This window comes from Oreochromis niloticus, linkage group LG23 (assembly GCF_001858045.2).
Source record: "Oreochromis niloticus isolate F11D_XX linkage group LG23, O_niloticus_UMD_NMBU, whole genome shotgun sequence".
Taxonomy (NCBI): Eukaryota; Metazoa; Chordata; class Actinopteri; order Cichliformes; family Cichlidae; genus Oreochromis; species Oreochromis niloticus.
In genome coordinates this window covers 25,193,893-25,213,435 of record NC_031986.2, presented here as the reverse complement: position 1 = coordinate 25,213,435, position 19,543 = coordinate 25,193,893, and the positions used below count along the sequence as shown (strand labels likewise).

General features: G+C 42.9%; 2 protein-coding genes across 2 annotated transcripts in view; both read left to right on the top strand.

Annotated features, from left to right (window-relative positions):
• Positions 1-19,543, top strand: part of LOC109196997 (NLR family CARD domain-containing protein 3) — a 501,803-nt gene that overhangs the window by 198,910 nt on the left and 283,350 nt on the right. The window lies entirely within an intron of this gene.
• Positions 347-18,445, top strand: LOC112843767 (NLR family CARD domain-containing protein 3-like). The gene is made up of 4 exons (XM_025902724.1): positions 347-425; positions 15,882-15,960; positions 16,302-16,530; positions 16,671-18,445. Exons 2-4 carry the CDS (start codon positions 15,958-15,960, stop codon positions 18,443-18,445), a joined length of 2,007 nt encoding a protein of 668 aa, XP_025758509.1. The 5' UTR covers positions 347-425; positions 15,882-15,957.

Genomic DNA, 19,543 nt, shown 5'->3' with positions numbered 1-19,543 from the left:
AAAATTCACACAAAATGTGTTAATAGTGTAACAACACATTTTTTGTGTCATTTTTTAACACATCCTTTCTAAGAGTGCATGAATGATTTGTGTTTCCTCTGCAGGTGAAGGTAGAAAGTGTGTGTGAGCTGATGTGGATGTGAATTCAGCAGCATGGATCAGTGTGAGGACAGAGAGGAGGGAGTCCCTCCCTCTAAAACCACTCTGTGTGGGGAACATGAGAGCCAGACCAAAGCTCAGAGGTGAGATGACCATCTCTAACTGTCCATGACTCTTCTCCATGTCACAGCTCAGCACTCACATCACTGCTCCATCATTATTCACAGGAACCAACCTGGACCTGAACCCAGCTGTGTATCCTTAAAGAGCGACTGGTCAAAGGAGATTTGTGAAAACCTTAAAGGATGTCCTTCTGCTGCCGAGAGGTAATGTGTGTCTAAATGTTGTTGACTACTCAGTGTTTGTGAATAAATCCTCTATTGTGTGCAATATCAACTCAGCTCTTTTTCACACACTCTTAAATTTCACAGTCAGCATTTTTGCTGGCTTTCTGTTTTGCCTTTGAACAGACAAAATTTTATATTGGCCTTTTAAAAGGACTTCAAATGCTCCCACATTCATACAGTTATTTTAATATCAAACTAGTTTACAGCGCTTTACCTCTCACACACCATCACACTACTGACTTGTCTGCAGCAGCTGTGTTAATACTAGTATTTTATTATGTGTTTAATCTCTTCATATTTTTCCTATGGTATAGTTTTACTTTCTTTTGAAAATTCAGCTGGTCTGTTGCTGATACACTTATCCATGAATATGATTGATCAGATGCTGCCAACACCATGTGTTTCATGTGAACGCCCAGCTGAAACCCTGGGTGTACTTATTGAGTTAATAACCAGCTTCACGTGACTGTGAATGCTAAAGTGAATCCTGATAAGGGAAAGATACCCTGGTAATGTTGAACTCGCTTTGTAGTATAGGCCCCAGAAGGAAGTTCAACATAGCCTGCCATTCTTTGTGCTAGCTAGCTTGACAAAACCTGAAAGCACAGTGCAGGATAACATATGGTTACATTGTAACCTTGGTTCTCTGAGTGAGAGACTATCTCTCTATTCCATTACATATTCCATATGTACGGGGTATGGCCCCCTCTTGGTTGTGGCGTGTGGATACTTCTTTAAGACACTCCGGCTAGCCACACCTAACAGCTTACCTATAAAACAGCTGTGTGGGATGTGTGATTCAGGATGACTTTTGGGATAAAATTCTTTACCGGGTCCATGGCTCCTCATTATGTGCCAAACATGGGTTAATTCAATGTAAGACTTTACACCATGTACACTGGACTAAAGCTAGACTTGCTCAAATATACCCCAACCTTAGCCCTGATTGCGACCGCTGTCATCAAACACCTGCCTCCTTAATATACATGTTCTGGTCATGTCCCTCCCTCAAACAATATTGGATTAATATTTTTCGGACTCAATCAAAGAGCATCTAGCTGTCCCTCCAACCTGTGCCCTCAACTGAATTTGTTTGGGGTTCTTCCCGATACGGTTGTCTTGCCGACACCCCAGGCGGATTTGGTAGCATTTCTCACCTTATTAGCAAGACGCAGAATACTGTTATGTTAAGTCCCCTTCTCCCCCATCGTGGGAAATCTGGATCAGAGATGCTTTGCATTTTAGCAAACTCAAAAAATTTAATTCACCCTGCGTGGGTCTATTGCCAAATTTTTTAACATATGGCAACCCTTTTTTGATCATGTTCAGACCTTGCAGTCCCGCAACATTCCCTTTTAGCCAGCCCAGACTTAAATTTATTTTATGGTTAATTATACAAATTTTATTGTGCCTGCAGTTTATGATGGCATTTATTTATCTACTTTATTTATAACTTTTCTGTTTTACGGATTTGATTTACTACTATGACTAAGCTGCCCACTCATTTTTAATTTAAGACCTTTTTTTTGGAGGGGAGAAGGGTTGTTTTTTTGTGTATGTGTAGGGGTGTGGGTTTTGAAACTTTGCACATCTCTTTTATCCACTCAGGAACTGTTATTTCGTAATCCAGGGTTTATTATTTGTTTATTATTTGTATTATTGTTTGTGGGGATAGGTTTATTGATCAATCTAAATTGCCCATAGGTGTGAATGCGGGAGTGAATGTGAGTGCGATTGGTTGTCTGTCTCTGTGTGTTAGCCCTGCGACAGACTGGTAACCTGTCCAGGGCGTACCCCCCCTCTCGCCCTATGACAGCTGGGATAGGCTCCAGCGCCCCCGTGACCCTGAAAAGGATAAGCGGAAGTGAATGGATGCATGGATGGATTATTTGTATTATTAGCTTGGATCTTTTTTTTTTTTTTTTTTCCACATCTACTGGCGCTGTTGTAATAATGAGGTGGGAATGTATGTGTCATATTGTTTTTATGTTCTACAAAAAGAAAGTTGTCTTTTTAAAAATTGATGCATAAAATTAAAAAAAAAATATCTGGGGAAAAAAAGGAAAAAGAAAAAAGAGAAAGAGCGTCTCTCACTCAGAGAACCAAGGTTACAATGTAACTGTATGTTCTCTATCATATGAAGACTATCTCTCCACTCCGTTACATATTCCATATGTATGGGGCAACTATGTAAGACAAGCTAGGGGTGTGACCTGTCCATCTCTAGAGCTGTCTGCAGACAGGGGAGGGGGCTGTCAGCTTAGCCTGCTGAAGTGGAGGGCCAAGCTAGGGACGCCCTGAATGTCCACCGCTAGCAGTGAGCAGTCGCTAATCGCTGTCCGTAGACATGGGAGTAGAGAGAGTGATGCTTGTAACAGCCCGGAAGCCCAACCCATGGATCCACCAAGTGAGTTCACTCTGGCAAAATAAACCTGACATGCGGGCAATACCCCAGACACAGTGAGGTCTGACTGGCGTGCAAACCGGCGAACCACGGACAATACGCCAGGGGAACACAGCGTGCAGCAGCGCAGCCACTGAAAGTGGAGGGCCAAGGTAGGGAGGTCACCCGAAGGGTGCATCCCCAGAGCTGCGCACTGTCCACAGACTGGGAAGGGGACTGGCGGCCGAGCCCCCTGGAAGGCCATGCGGGGACTCAACACGAAGGTCCGTCCCAGGGTTGAGCAGTAGCCACGTACTGTCTGCAGACAGTGGAGCAGCAAGAGTGAACTTGAGAACAAGACACTCGTGCACAGCCAGGAACATGGCCCACCGTGATGCTTCAGACAGGGAGCCGGAGCAACAGGCTGGAGAACACACACCCGCTGGCTGACGTATCAGACAATGCGAGGTCCCACTGGGCGTAAACTGGCGAACCACGGGCAATACGCCAGTGGAACACAGCCTGCAGCAGTGCAGTCGCTGAAGCAGAGGGCAGAGCCAGGGATGCGAACCCAAGATCCATCCTCAGTGCCCAGCAGCTGCTCCACACAGTTCGCAGACAGAGGGGCAGCAAGAGTGAACTCGAATAAGACACTGGCGCAGCCAGGAAACTCAACACACTGAGGAGCCCCATGCCAGCTGAACAAACCGCCGACCCATAGGCAATACACTGGACAAGGAGCTGACGCTGCAGACTGGAGAACTCACACTTGCCAGCTGACGTATCAGACACAGCATGATCCGACCGGCATGACACCTGGCAAACAGCAGGAAAACGCCCGGAGAACACAGCCTGCAGCAACCGCAGCAGCATGGCCGCTAAGTGGAGGGCCGAGCCAGGGACGTGACCCAAAGGCCCTTCCCTAGAACCGAGCAGCCCCTCTGCACCAGCCATGGACAGGGGAGCAGCAAGAGAAAACTCGGGAATGAGACAACTGTGGGCAGCCAGGAAGTGTCAGCTCACTGAGCGGGCCTTTGCTTTGCAACATGTAAGCAATATGCTAGACAGAGAGCCAGAGCTACGGGCAAGAGAACTCTCTACTGCCAGCTGAGACGACAAACGCAGCAAGGTCCAACTGGCGTGTAAACCGGAAAACCGCAGGCAATACGCCAGGGGAACATAGCCTGCAGCCGCACCTCGCCACTGGGCCTGACTCAAAGGATGTCAGGAGGGAGGTGGGTGGCTGGAGGACGACTGAGCCTTGGCTCCACGCCCTTCTCGCCTCCCTGGTGTGCGGCCGCCGCGTCTATGAAAAGCCCCTAGCTGGGGTCCGAGATCTCCAGAGCCCCAAGCCAGAGCCTCAGCTTTGGCAGGTTGAGGCACCGAAGCCCTGGGCCTCCTCACTCTGGCTGTACGCCAGCGCAGGCCTCGTGACATCCCCTGAGCAGCACGGCGATTTACTGTAGCTAGCTGCAAGAGCTGGGCCGCCCCTGGGCCGAACATGGCTGTAGGGTTGGCCGGCAGCCACATCAGGCAGTCGCGGGCATCAGACCGGAGCCGGGACTGTGACAGCCAGAGGTGGGGGCATGCCACCCAAAATGAGGCTAAGGAGCAGCCAGTTGCTATGGCGAGCAGCCAACGGCTCCCCTGTACCGTCTGGGTCTCTAGAGCCCACCTGCAGCTGTCGCGCCAAGCGCAGCAACAAAATCGCCATCGAGCTGGGAAGGTGAGCCTGCGTCGCCATGGCTCCGTGCAGCTAGGCCAACAGGGAAGCCAACACCCCCACTTTCTCATTAGGGCATGCAGACTACCCCAAGAGGGGGCCCAAAGGGGCAACCAGAGGGGCCAGGGGCGGATCTACCGGGGGAGGGGGCCACAGACAACCTGCACCCGGCCATGCATGGCAGCAACCGTCTGCAGGCAGGGGACCATCGATGCAGTTACAACTTTGGGAGGTATGGGCTGCCATACTTCTGCCAAAGCAAGGGGGCAGGGCCACACGCTAATCAGGAAACAGCTACTCTTAGGTTAGCTTGCATGAGCTGCCACCTAAATCTCCCCCACACTGTTTATTCCCTCAGTATGTATGGTAGGGTTTCTCTCGTTTTTATGTGTTCGCTCTCTCTGAAGTTGAGGGAACACTAGAACATCAGCCAATGTAGCCGCCGAGCAATGAGAGGGGCTCCGCTGGTTGTGTAAACCCGCGCACAGCAGGGAATACGCCAGACCGACTAAAACAGGCTGGAAAACTCTCACTCGCCAGCTGACGTATCAGACACAGCAAGGTCCGACTCGCATGTAAGCCGGCGAAACATGGGCAATACGCCAGGGGAGCACAGCCTAGTAAGCCACTCGAGCACGCCAGCTATAGCTAACGAGCTTGCTAAGGGAGACAGGGGGCTAGGGGGGAGGCAGCGTCCAGGGAGGCTGCCAAAACAGGCTCCCACAAATGAACACCACTGCCTCTATCACACAGTCACACAGCACCACACGTAGGTACTACCAGTGAACCACACACGCATAAACAAGAGGAGATCAACCATCACCGGTGTCACATTTGCACAGCTGTTTTATACATAAGCTGTTGGGTGTAGCCGGGCTACGGGTGTGTTAAAGAAGTATCCACTCGCCACGACCAAGAGGAAGTCATATCCCGTACATATGGAATAGTGGAGAGATAGTCTCGATATGATAGAGAACGATTAATATCTGTAACTGTTAATCTTGGCTTTCTGCTTTAGATACTGTGTGATCACAGAAAAAGAAACCAATAATTTTGTTATTTAGTTCACAGAACTATAAAATCACATTTTAATTCTAGTTAACTATTTTAATGCTGCATCCACTGTCAGAGCTGCTGTTCATTTCTAACCTGACGGCTGCAAATTAGAGTCTAATGCATGTCTGTCTTTAAATATTAAAGGTTACTGTCTTGTAGCCTAATTAAGTAAATGTGAAAATGCTTCAGTTTATTGCTAGATTATTGATTGAAAAGGGATTCTTGGTGTGCTTTCTATGTTCTAGTAGCTGCAGTTCCAGTAGTGTAAACAAGATTTGGCAGCAGATTAGAATCAAGTGTAACAACATTTACACATCTGCTGTATCACTAACTGAATACATTCAAATTCCAGTGACAATGTGAAACCCATTGTGCACTGCTGTAAATTTACAGCTGGGCTTCGTTCATAATGATAATGAGGTACAGCTGAAGCTTGAACACCCAGCAGAGAATGTACATTAATCTTAAAGAATGCCGTAAATAAAGAAACCAGTGAAAACGTAGAAATAACCAAGCAGCAGACATTCTAACGGTGCATTCACACCGTTTTGGTCGCGTTAGACGCGTGCACATTCGCACCTCGACACGTCGCGCGTCACAATATGCAATTTTGACGCGCGTGAAGCGGAAATGTGGGAGGAAGTAGTGCCAGAGGTATGTTTGCAAGATGGCAGCTGTCGATCTAGCATTTGAAGAAAGAAGCTGTGTCCAAATTCATGGGCTGCATCCTCCTGAGGACCCGGCCTTCGCGGTCTACGTGGGCTGGGTCCTCAGAAGGTCGGGTAGGCCGGAAGTAAACTGCTGGGGAAATTGGACGGTCTAGCCTTCTGATTAGCATCACCGCTGTCTCAGTGGAGTTTAATAAACTCGGCCGTCTGCTCCTTGCTATCTAAAATATAACAGGACACTGGCGTGAATTCTCAACCGTCTCATACTTCTGTTTAATCAGTTTTCTGTTTGACGTTTATTCAGCTGTGTAAAAACCAAGGAGGAACCCACTCGGGGGATTAATAAAGTTTTATTTTATCTAATCTAATCTAATAACTTTAATCTCAGCCAAACCGATTTACTCACGAACAAATAAAATCACTGAAAAAAAGACAAACAATAAAATTTTTAGGTTATCTAAGTGACTTATATATTACATTCAACCTGAGTAGCAAAAGTCCGCGGTGATCTGAAAATGATGTGCCGGGAGTTGTGCCGTTCTCGACGACTTCAGTGACCCTCGAGCTCTCGGCTATCTATCGAGCTGGTGGGTAACAGACGTCTCCGAAAACGTTGAAGCACTTTTGCAAATATGCGATATCTTGATAAACCGAGCAGATATTTGAAGTTTACACAGCTACATTCTCGCCTGAAAATATGTTAAAAGTTTATTTTGTGGCCCAGAAAGATTAATAAGAGTAATTTTAAAACTTAGTAGCGGAAACTGGAGTTTGGCTGGGCCGCGCTACGAATTCTGGGATATGGTGGGCCACGAAGGACACACCCGACCCATCCTTCAAATTCGGGGAAAAGGAGGATGCATTTGTCGGCTGCATTTGGAGGAGTCTACGAATTTGGACAGCCTTCGGCGCGTCGCTGTGACGTAATCGGTCTACAAATGCATCCTCAGGAGGATGCAGCCCATGAATTTGGACACAGCTAGAGTCTCCCTTCTCTATTTACTGTGGAGCGCAGGACGTCCTCACTGTACCTGGGTCCATCAGGCCCTCCAGAAGCATGAGCAGTTTGGTGAGTTTCACCATTTGCTCCAGAAGCTGCATCTGGATGACGGCCGCTTTCAGCGGTACCACTGTCTTTCCCTCGCCCAGTTTGAGGACCTGCTGTCCCGCGTCGGTCCAAGCATCGCCCGCCTAGACACCAACTACAGGCGCTCACTCCCACCTGCAGAGCGCCTGTCCATCTGCCTGCGGTTAGTAAATTTCCTTGTTTAATACGGTAGTCCGTTATCGATGCCTGTGCTAATATATGCTAAACTATCAGTTTATACACTGAAAACATGGATGTGGTATGCTACCAGTGAATGCCGTCGGTGTTTACTGATAGCAAACTGTGGTATGGAGACGACTGTTTATAATATACTGATACTCGAAAGGTCTCATCAAGTCCTGATTTAATTCGATTTATGCTGTTATCAGTGTTAGCAATGATAGCATGGCTGTGGTGTCATATCAATGTATGCTCTCGGTGTTTGCTGATATCAAACTGTGGTATGAGGACCACTGTTGGTAATCTTTGTAGTGATACTCACTCCTTTTTTTTTTATTTAGACCTGGTTTAATTCTGGTATAGAACCAGCTGAATATTTGTATATAATCCTCACAGCTGTCAGACTCTATAACAGGGGTCACCAGCCTTTTTAAAACTGAGAGCTAGATAAAATTGTGAACAGTTTGGTTTATCTTTAGTTATATGATAATAACAATTCTATCTTGATATGCTATGTCTTATCACAGGTTAATTTTCAAAAAAGGCCTGGGTCGTGTAGCAGCCAACTCCTCCAGAGAGGCTGTCCTGGTGAGGGAGAAGTTCATGGCCCACTTCTCGACTGAGGGAGCAGCGTCTTGGCAGCCAAAAGAATAGCCCATTTGAAGTCCCAGTGACTTCCCCACAATGGCTCTGAGCCACCCACAAACCTCTAAAGAGCATTCCTGCCTTTTTTTAATAATAATCTTAATAAATGGAGCTTGCCTCCAAAATAAACTAACGTCTCTTTATTCTCTTAAATAACTGGTCTTCACTATGTTCCTATATAGTAGTATATTTTTTCATTAGTATAATATGAAATAAATTCTACATGTGTCAAGTTGTGTGCCAATATTTGTTCTGTAGTAGAACTGAGACATTAGTCATTACAAAAATTTATTTGAAATAATATTAAAATTCTCAAACAGAAAAACATTAAACATAAATATATAAAATATAAGTATTTACAGAGAGACAGGAATAAAAAGGACCCAGCTTAAAGTGGAAGAGCCTCAGGGAGAAGGAGGAGAAAAATAAGAACATTGTTTCTGCCCTGGAGAGCCTGCTGCCTCATCAGAAAACTACTGATTGCTAGGCATGGCCTCTTCAGGGACTCCACGATGGCCAGCTCCACCGCCGATGGACCATCCTGGGACCTGTCCCACGTCCGCCTCGGAGCTGTCCTCCTCTGTGGGCCTGTAAAACACAGCACAAAACAACACAAAGAAATGAGAAGGCTCCTACTAGATTTTCATTTTCAACATTGAGAAAAACAGGATATAATCAGATTGGTTGTAGATATTTAGTAAAGGTAATCACAAGGGAATTCAAGCGAGTAAAAAGCTATCAATGCTTGCTGTACATTTGTTGCTACAATTACATACCTGTGGGTACAGCAGCAGGAGCTCAGGGACTGGGGAGCCAGGAGAAGCAACAGGGGATGCTCTGCTGCAGAATCAGTTGGCTCTGTCAAGACAATATTAAATGTTAACAGGTTGAAAACAATAATCATAGAGAAAGTATATACAGTGGTCCCTCATTTATTGCAGCAGGGGTTCTCAGAATAACTAGCCCCTCGCCACGCACTTTATACAATTTTTTTTCACACACACATGAACATTAGTCACAGTTCTCACAAGTTGATTCTCAATGTGCAAACCTTTGTAGATTTCAAAACGTAAAAGTATTACTATGCCGCGTTTTTTTCTTCGTCTGCGCGCCAGTTTTGTGCGCCTTTTTCCCTCCCGGTGCAGGTGTCTATTTCCGAATGAGGGTCAAAGTTATGGGTGTTTTTGTGCTGTTTTTTTCTATTGGACGTGATGGTTATCAAAACCAAACATGATAAATTTGGCAAGCGCAGGAGACACGACACGGAGGAGATTTGTCAATCAGTGGGAAAATAGCGGGACAGTAGGCGAGCTTGCTAGCTTTTGCGTGGCTTCCCCGGGTCAGTCAAAAATTTCAAAAGAGAAATGAATGAACTTACCAGGTTGCCCGATCTCTTCACATATCTTCCTCCAAGCTAGGTCCTTTTTATTCGTGTCTCGGTACAGAAAGCAGCTGGTGTTGTACAGCTCCGGGTGGTTTGCTACGGCGTTGATGAGCCTTTCCTCCATATTGAATGAAGAATGAAGGGCTTTCGCTGGACCTGCCCCTCTGAACTAGGTCAGAGCATCACGTCACCAGGCTCCTGATTGGTTGTCACGGCGTGACTTGACGCTGGAGTTCAGATTTTTCCAACTCGAGCGGTAGACGCTATACGCACGAATGCACAAAATCCACAAAATGCACCACACAAACTGACGCGCATATTTTTATTTGCGCATCAAACGCGTCAGTCGCGCTACTTGGACGCGCGACTGACGCAAATGTGCTTCTGAATTTTCATGGGACCCCCAGTCGTGCGCTTCCTCATTGACTTTACATGTAAACCCGACGCTCTGGTCGCGTCTATCGCGTTCAGTGTGAACGCACCCTAAGGAGCTTGGAAAGAAAAGAGTCTAGACTTCTTTAAGTTTATTGAAGACGTCTCACCTCTCATATGAGAAGCTTCTTCAGTTCTAAGGGCAACTAGTAGAAAGTCCCTGGTATTTAAGCCTTAGTGGCAGCTGTCCCTTATGAGGGTTGTTGACCCACTTTTGATCATGTCAATCATCACATGAGCCAAGGTGTGGAAAAGGTTGTGGGTCATAATAAGCGAGGGGGCTTTTCTATGTTGTGTCATGTTGTGACAAAGATCATCCAGCATCATGAAGTTCTTTAATGCGGAATTTTCAGTGAGTTCCCCTTATTTCACCATTTTGAACAGGAGTGAAGAATTTCAAACTAATTTGACATTTTATACCCAAATTTAAGCCTCAAATATTTTTTTCTCTTCAGGAAACCAAGTAAATAACTAATCTCATATGATAATTAAAAAAAAAAACATCAAACAACCTGTAAATTAAAAAAAATCCACAAATAAGAAAAACTAAAAACTTTTAATGCTGAAAAATTTTAGCATTAAAAATATCTTTATAATTACAAAAAGCTTGAGTACACTGGTGGATTAACTGTTATAAACTTAAATATAAAACTGATTTCATTCGTTAACAGTACTGTTAAATTAGGCATAAACAAAGAGGTAAAAGTCCACACATTCTTTAGCAGAAGGACAGATATTTGTGTTAAAAATACCCTCTTAAAGTGAAATACTGATTCAACGTCTTTACTAGATTAAAGGTAAAAAAGTACAGGCTCTGAAATGCACTCACAGTATTAAAGTAAAACTAGCTGTTTGAAGGACATTTCTGCCAGCTTTTCTTGTCGAAAGTTAACTGAATTAACATGAGAAAAAAAATATACATTTATGGAATAAAAAAAAAAATGGAATAAAAAAGCTCCATTTACTGTTGCCTCCATTGTAAATGGGTGACTTTGCCTTAACACATAAATAAGAAAATGAGTATAGTCAAGCATTAAAGTGGGATTCAACAGGTCAGGAAACCTAACATCAGGTGTTGTGGTGCAGCATGGTGAAAAGAATCATTTAGAAATGGGTCAAAACATTTTCTCCACTAGATTTTTTGCACAAAGTGTGATCAGCTAATGTGCTGGTGCTCTGAGGTTTACTGCTCTCTGTGTACTTAGAAAACTCTAAGGTGTAAGTAGATTTTACACAATTTATAATATCTGCTTTCCATGTAAAGGTTGAATTCAGTGACTAGATCTAATAAGCACTATCAGCTTAAATTTAATTTGATGTCTGCTACTTTTGATATAACCTGTAACACTGTGCATGGACATCACAGCCACTTTCCACCAGGAAGTAACTACATGGGAAATTTGTATTACAAAGAAGAAAACTTGACAGCAAGGGGGAACTCAAAGCAGCCTAGTGCTATTGCAGTGTAACTAAGGGAGGATTCAGGGTTACCTGAAGCAGCCCTACATATATGCTTTATCAAAATGGAAGGCTTTAAGGCTGATCTTTAAAGGAAGAGAGAATGTCTATCTCACGAATCTAAACTGGGAACTGATGCCATAGAAGAGATGCCTGAAAACTGAAGGCTCTGCCTCCCATTCTACTTTTAAATACTCTAGGAACAACAAGTAATCCTGCAGTCTGAGAGTGAAGCGATCAAATTCAAATTTAAATTCAAATTCAAAATTCATTTGTCACACACACAACCATACACAGTACGACATGTGGTGAAATGCTTATTGCTGTGCAATGACCAACCATTAAACAAATTTAAAGATTTTAACTAAGAAATTTACAGTAAAAAAAAGAATGTCCAAATAACGATTTAAGAAAGAAATTATAAGAAGTGTGCAAATAAACAGAGTGCGTGCGGTGACATGATGCATGAGAGTCCATTCCTACACCAGGGGTCCGTTCTTCGTACCTCGCTTACTACATCCAAGATCAAATCATCGCGCTAACTTTGAGCTCGCTAATCCGGTTCTCCGAACACACCTGTTGTTGACGATTAGTATAGCTGGATGAAGTAATGTGAGATCACTGGGTGGCTTAAAAGGGGCTACGCATCGATAGTAGAAACATTGATCGGCAACCCTGTGATTGGTTGGCGAAGATGTCGAAGGAGCGCACTCAGTATTTTTCGGCAGCAGAGCAAGAACTCTTGATTGAGGGATTTCAGGAGTTTCAGAGTTTAATTAAAACGCAGGGGAACACTGCAAAGGCTGCAAAAGCAAGGAGAGAGGGCTGGCAGAAAGTTGCTGACAAATCAAACTCGTAAGTAATTTATTATATTATATTACATCATATCCTCTTTCACATTAGAGCCACAACAGGACCCACTAGAACATGGGAACAAGTAAAAGTGAAATATAAGAATATTCTACAGAATGGTAATATTTATCACTTATATTGCTTTTAGTCTCTTGCAAAGAGACCCTGAAATAATCTGTTTGTTTGTTTATAACAGCAACCAAGAAAAGGGCAGAGCAAATAAAGACAGGTGGTGGTCCTGCACCCCCTCGTCACACCCCTTTTTGTACTGTGACATTTATTGACATTGTGGGTTTTTTTGTGTGTAGTTTGACATAACACTCCATCACTTTTACCTGTTCCCATGCAAGGGGTGACTGAAGCATGCACAGTAAGTTGGGAGAGATATATATAGAGAGAGAGAGTGTTAAGTAAATAATACCCTCACGGGAAAATCGATATCTCTCTATGAGCACAGTGTCGCGCTGAGCTAAAGGATCCTGTCTATCCCGCAATATACGCTGAATTCTGTAAACTCTCCTTATCAATCTTGCACCTTCCTTGCTCGCGTACAAACGGACAGGACATGGCTGCGACAGACCTCCCAAATCCACCTTCGCTTTTATAGCCGTGGTCTCTCATCTTGATTACACGAAGTGTTTTACTATTACTACTCTAAAATATGAATTACATCTGAAATAATCAAATACATGAAATAGAATGGTTAATAGTACATTTCCCTTTTTTTAGGAAATGACCTGTATGTATCTGTATGAAATCAATAAAAGAATCAAATGCTGCATTATCTTTAGTTACATTGATAATATTTATTTATGAAAAAACAGTGGAGAAATATCGCTGTTGCTTTCGTATAAATGAAGCGGACATACCTGAGTGGCCGTGATCTAATCCTGTTTACATAAAGTAAACCTGCTCCCAAGCAGGTTTACGCTTACGGATCTGTTGCTATGACAGCAAGTCCCGGATGAGCTTCGGAGAACCGAATGATCCAAGATCACGCGAAATCGTCAACAATCAAATCCGGCTAACTTACTTAGCGAGGTACGAAGAACGGACCCCAGGTTCAGGGCTCGAATAGGGTGAGGGTAGAAGCTTCTCCTCAGGGAGTGGGAGCCTTAAAGGAGCGGAAACACTTCCCAGACCTCAATATGGATAATAGCAAACACTGAATTAGATTTTTTTGCACGCACAGGGAATTTTGTTCGCTCAAGTTTAGCTTTTCTTCACTCAAATTAAATTTCTCCTCAAAATGCAACATTTGTAGTTGCAAAATTCTTTTACGTGCGCTCAAATTTTGTTTTTTTTTAGGTGCACTCAGAATAGAGGCACAAAAATAACGCCATACCAATCAGCTGAAAGAAAGAAAAATGTGTTCAAAATTTAAAACTCACATGCAAGCAAGGGAACTTGAGAACAGAGTTTTACCCTTAGTTTTTTGCTTTGTATCTGTAAACAGACCTTAACAAAAAAAAAAAACGTGTACATTTTGTAAATGCTTTTTACAAACACAAATCTTTTTTTGCACACACACAAATTCACATCTATAGATACACAAACATAAAATTTTCAAATATTTTGGTTTACAAGCTTACAAAACTCAGTTCACAACTACCCATAGGTAAATTTGATTTACAGAAAAATGATAGCATTTGGCATCCCTTCAAAAAAAAAAAAAAAAAAAACTGTCATCAATGACTGGACCATAGCTAGTTTCACCCTCTTTCAGCAAGCTGACAATAACAGAGTCATCTGCATATTTAATAATGGGTCTTTTCATATCTGCTCTGACACATGTTTTTATAGAGAATGAATAATAAGGGCGATAAGACACACCCTTGAGTAGAACCTGTGGAGGAGAACACTGGGTCAGACAGAACACCATTTATTCACACTCTTTATGACCTTTCAGTTAAAAAATCTAAAATCCAGCCCACCAGGTCTTTCCTGATTTCAAACTGTTCTAAAAGTCTTTTAATTAAAATATGAGGCTGTATTATATTAAAAGCACTCTCTACATGTTTAAGAATCAGATTTAGTAGAGTCAAAAGCGCATCCTCCCCTCCTCTATTAGGCCGATATGCAAATTGCATTGGATCCAGCTGCTGTTTAATCTCTTCCATAATCACATTTCTGATGATTTTTTTCAAAGACTTCACAACTGAGGTGAGGGCAACAGGCCTGAAGTCGTTTAGATCTTGTGGACGACTCAGTTTAGGGACAGGAACCACGACAGCTTCTTTCCAAAGAGAGGGCACATGTTGTATTTGCAAGGATTTATTAAAAATAACCCAAAATATAGGACTGAGTTCTTTAGGACAAGATTTAATTAGGTGGCCACTAATGTTATCAGGACCCTGGCTCTTGTTCTCATTAACTGTATGAAAGGCCTTTTGGATATTGCTAAGTTCAATGATAGTTTCAGTTCCAAAATATCCTTGCTAAAATCAGAAGAACTAAAACGATCATAAAAGATATTCAAAGTGTTTGCAAAAGCTCTGTCTGAATTAAAACCATCTAAAATGATCTGACTGCTGCTCTGGGGGATTTGAAACCCTGCTATGGTTTTCATACAAGTCCAGGCAGACAAAATCTTTTGCAACAAATTTGCTATCAAGAAGGTTTGTAGCTCTGTTTTGCTTTCAAGATCTCGACTTTCAGGTCTTTGGTGGCTGTCTGAAAGTCAGTAACAGCCCCCTCTTTAAAAGCCTGTCTCTTTTTCCTTAAACAGGATATGACATTTTTGGTGACCCATGGCTTATTGTTAGGGTACACTTTAACATGCTTACGGGGTATAAACATGTCTTTACAAAAAACTGCATATGTGCTACATCCACCAAAGCGTCAAGATCATCTCCACAAGATGGAATAAAAATTTTCCAATCTGTACATTTAAAACATTCCTGCAAGGTAAGCACAGATTCTTCTGACCATATATCAACATCCTTAGTCCTTGTCTTCTCTGGTAATAAAACAGTTTTATAGATGGGCAGAAGATGCACACAGTTATGGTCAACAGATCCCAGAGCAGGAAGCGAGAGGGATTTATAAGCATTCTCCACTGATCCCGTCTGATAGGACTGGATACTGATACAAATTTCCCAAAGTTGATTTTTGAAGCTCTCATTCACTGCTGGTCGCTGCGTGAGTATGAGCCCTAACTAAAGAGCCGCGAGTATTTGACTTTTTATCAGTAATACGTGAAACAGTGTTTTCTTACACTGATATGTTAGATGTACTTTTGCTGACACAAAGTAGACCGAGCACTGGAAGTTGTCACTTTAAACCAGTCACCGATGTAAAGAGAGTACCTTGCTCCAGGGCATCTCAGCATGGAGGGAAAGCTTTATGCAGGAGATTGTAAGAGCTGTTGGGACTAAGGAAATGCTACACACATCTGGAAACTGAGTCTTTAACTCTCACTGGGATCACCAGGACCTGCAAAGCTTCACCATGACAGGGAGTCATCCGATTCACTGAACCGATCCAAACATCACTTCATGGGCCTTTAGCTTGTGTCTATGTGTGGACTGACATAACATGAGTTAATTATACATTACTCCTCCACAGAGTGGACCAGGAGAGAGTAGAGGTTTCAACTGGTCAGTCTGCACTGCAGCATCAAACACACCTGGACTCTGTGTTTATGGTCTGTAAAACTACTATTACATTTGTTCTTTTCAGTCAGCTCTATGCTGCACTTTGTAACCAAGTGGATTGTCAGTGTGTCCAACATAAATCAGATTTTGGGTTCCATGATATCAGTCTGAATAGGGTACCTGTAGCTCAGGAGATAGAGCCCGTGAGCTTCTAATAACGATGGTGGATCAAGCCCTGGCAGGCAAATGTATTGGGCAAGATACTAAACCCAAGTTGCACTCTGGTGCATCCATGAGAGTGTTAAAGTTGGAAAGCATTTAGGCATAAAATGTGCTTGGTTGAATGAGAATGACTTTACCACTGGGTAATTCATATAGTCTTCTTTTCCAGTGGCTGGAGGACGACATCACCATGTATGTGAAGAATGAGCTGAAGAAGATCCAGAAGGTTCTGAGACCAGATCACCCAGAAACCTTAAAGAGCCAGAGGGAGGGTGAGGAGATGTTTGAAGGTGAGGATGAAGGTCAAAGCAAGAGCTGCAGAGAATCATTTCTGAAGATCACATTACACTTCTTGAGGAGACTTAAGCAGCATGAGATGGCTGACCATCTGCAGAGAAGTAAGAGAATTTCTCTAAAGGTTGAATATTGGTCTTTTCTAATATCTCAAGAAATGGACCAATACGCATTCATCCTTTCAGGGCACTGAAACGCTATGATATTTATCATATAATAATTAATTTTTCTAAATCACTTTCAGAAATATTTGCTCCACTCTGTAAACGTGAACTTAAAGCCCAACTGAAGAAGAAGTACCAGTGTGTGTTTGAGGGGATTGCTAAAGCAGGAAACCCAACCCTTCTGAATCAGATCTACACAGAGCTCTACATCACAGAGGGAGGGACTGCAGAGGTCAATGATGAACATGAGGTCAGACAGATTGAAAAGGCGTTCAAGAAATCAAAAAGACCAGAAAAAACAATCAGACAAGAAGATATCTTTAAATCTTCCCCTGAAAGAGACAAACCAATCAGAACAGTGCTGACAAGGGGAGTGGCTGGCATTGGGAAAACAGTCTCAACTCAGAAGTTCACTTTGGACTGGGCTGAAGACAAAGCCAACCAGGACATCCAGTTCATATTTCCATTCACTTTCAGAGAGCTGAATGTGCTGAAAGAGGAAAAGTTCAGCTTGGTGGAACTTGTTCATCTCTTCTTTACTGAAACTAAAGAATCAGGTATCTGCAGGCTTGAAGACTTCCAGGTTGTGTTCATACTTGATGGTCTGGATGAATGTCGACTTAATTTGGACTTCAACAAGACTAAAATCCTGACTGAAACAATGAAGTCCACCTCATTGGATGCGCTTCTGACAAACCTCATCAAGGGGAACCTGCTCCCATCTGCTCGCCTTTGGATAACTACACGTCCTGCAGCAGCCAGTCAGATCCCTCCTGAGTGTGTTGACATGGTGACAGAGGTCAGAGGGTTTACTGACCAACAGAAGGAGGAGTACTTCAGGAAGAGATTCAGAGGTGAGGAGAAAGCCAGCAGGATCATCTCCCACATCAAGACATCACGAAGTCTCCACATCATGTGTCACATCCCAGTCTTCTGCTGGATCATTGCTACAGTTCTGGAGGATGTGCTGAAAAACAAAGAGGGAGGACAGCTGCCCAAGACTCTGACTGAGATGTACATCCACTTCCTGGTGGTTCAGGCCAAAGTCAAGAGGATCAAATATGATGGAGGAACTGAGACGGATCCACACTGGAGTCCAGAGAGCAGGAAGATGATTGAGTCTCTAGGAAAACTGGCTTTGAAACAGCTGCAGAAAGGAAACCTGATCTTCTATGAATCAGACCTGACAGAGTGTGGCATCGATATCAGAGTAGCCTCAGTGTACTCAGGAGTGTTCACAGAGATCTTTAAAGAGGAGAGAGGACTGTACCAGGACAAGGTGTTCTGCTTTGTCCATCTGAGTGTTCAGGAGTTTCTGGCTGCTCTTCATGTCCATCTGACCTTCATCAACTCTGGAGTCAATCAGCTGGAAGAACAACAAACAAGCTCTCAGACAGAGAAAGACTTCTATCAGAGTTGTGTGGACAAGGCCTTACAGAGCCCAAATGGACACCTGGACCTGTTCCTTCGTTTTCTCTTGGGTCTGAAAACTAATCAAACTCGTTTGCAAGGCCTGATGACACAGACAGGAAGTAGCTCACAGACCAATCAAAAAGCAGTCCAGTACATCAAGAAAAAGCTCAGTGAAAATCTGTCTGCAGAGAAAAGCATCAACCTGTTCCACTGTCTAATAGAATTGAATGATCGTTCTCTAGTGGAGGAGATCCAGCAGTCCCTGAGTTCAGGAAGTCTCTCTACAGATGAACTGTCTCCTGCTCAGTGGTCAGCTCTGGTCTTCATCTTACTGTCATCAGAAAAAGATCTGGATGTGTTTGACCTGAAGAAATATTCTGCTTCAGAGGAGGCTCTTCTGAGGCTGCTGCCAGTGGTCAAAACCTCTAAAAAAGCTCTGTAAGTTATAAAGTTTTATGATTTAAATACAATTTAGAAACAGAGAACCCTTCTTATTCCATTCTTCTTATTATACATATATCTCTATATATCTCTTTAGGCTGAATAGCTGTAACCTGTCAGAGAGAGCATGTGAAGCTCTGTCCTCCTCTCTTCAACTAGAAGACTGTGAGCTCAGAGCTCTAGACCTGAGTAACAACAACCTGCAAGATTCAGGTTTGACACTACTGTTTTCTGGCCTGAAGACTGTGAACTGGAAACTGGAAACACTCAGGTCAGATGATGTTCTTTGGGATTTGACTTGAAATCTACAAATTAAAAGCTACATTTTTTTTATACTGATATATCCTTACTTTGAAATTTCTTTCATCTTGTTTTTGTCTAAAACAAAATAAAATCAGATTTTTGGTACAGCGAGGAGGTGCAAACCTCACTGATTCACAGTAGTTAATCTATCAGCTGCTAACAGGCTGTGAAGTCTACATTTGTTTGTGCAATAAATTGAGAAAGTGTCAGAAATGAACAGATAATAACTACAGGGCAGGACAGATACACTGCAACAGTGGGGGTTGAAAGAGATGTTGTCAAGTTATTCAGTTTTCAAAAGGAGGAACTTTGGGGGAAAAAAACTACCAAGAGAAATCACTTCTTATTGGTTGGTAGATCTGTCCTGGAAAGACACATCACCATCAGGTTCTGTTTTCTTTGTCAAAATTAACTGTAGTTATTTAAGGCTTTATATTCATGTGACTTGTACTAATGCCACTGCCCTCTTGTGGCTAAAGTGTAATTAGGGTATTATTATTAGCAAAAACATTTGAGAGTAACACCACAATTCAGAGTCAGGGCTTTAACATTAGCTTAAGCTGAAGAAATCCACATTTTTTTGCATTCAATCATAGTTTCATCTACTCATGTTCATAATTTAAACATTTAATATTTATGTCTTAAACTTACTAGCAATAATTTTATGGGTGCCAAAATGAATAAATATTTAAATCACTAATGAACTAATCAAATCTATCATATATACATATAAATACATATAAATATATATATAAATAATATAAATAATTAATTGCCCATTCATTTGATTTTAAAT

Coding starts and splice junctions, on each gene's coding strand:
- LOC112843767 (XM_025902724.1), top strand. Junction 16,531..16,670: donor GGCTGACCATCTGCAGAGAA/GTAAGAGAATTT, acceptor AATCACTTTCAG/AAATATTTGCTCCACTCTGT.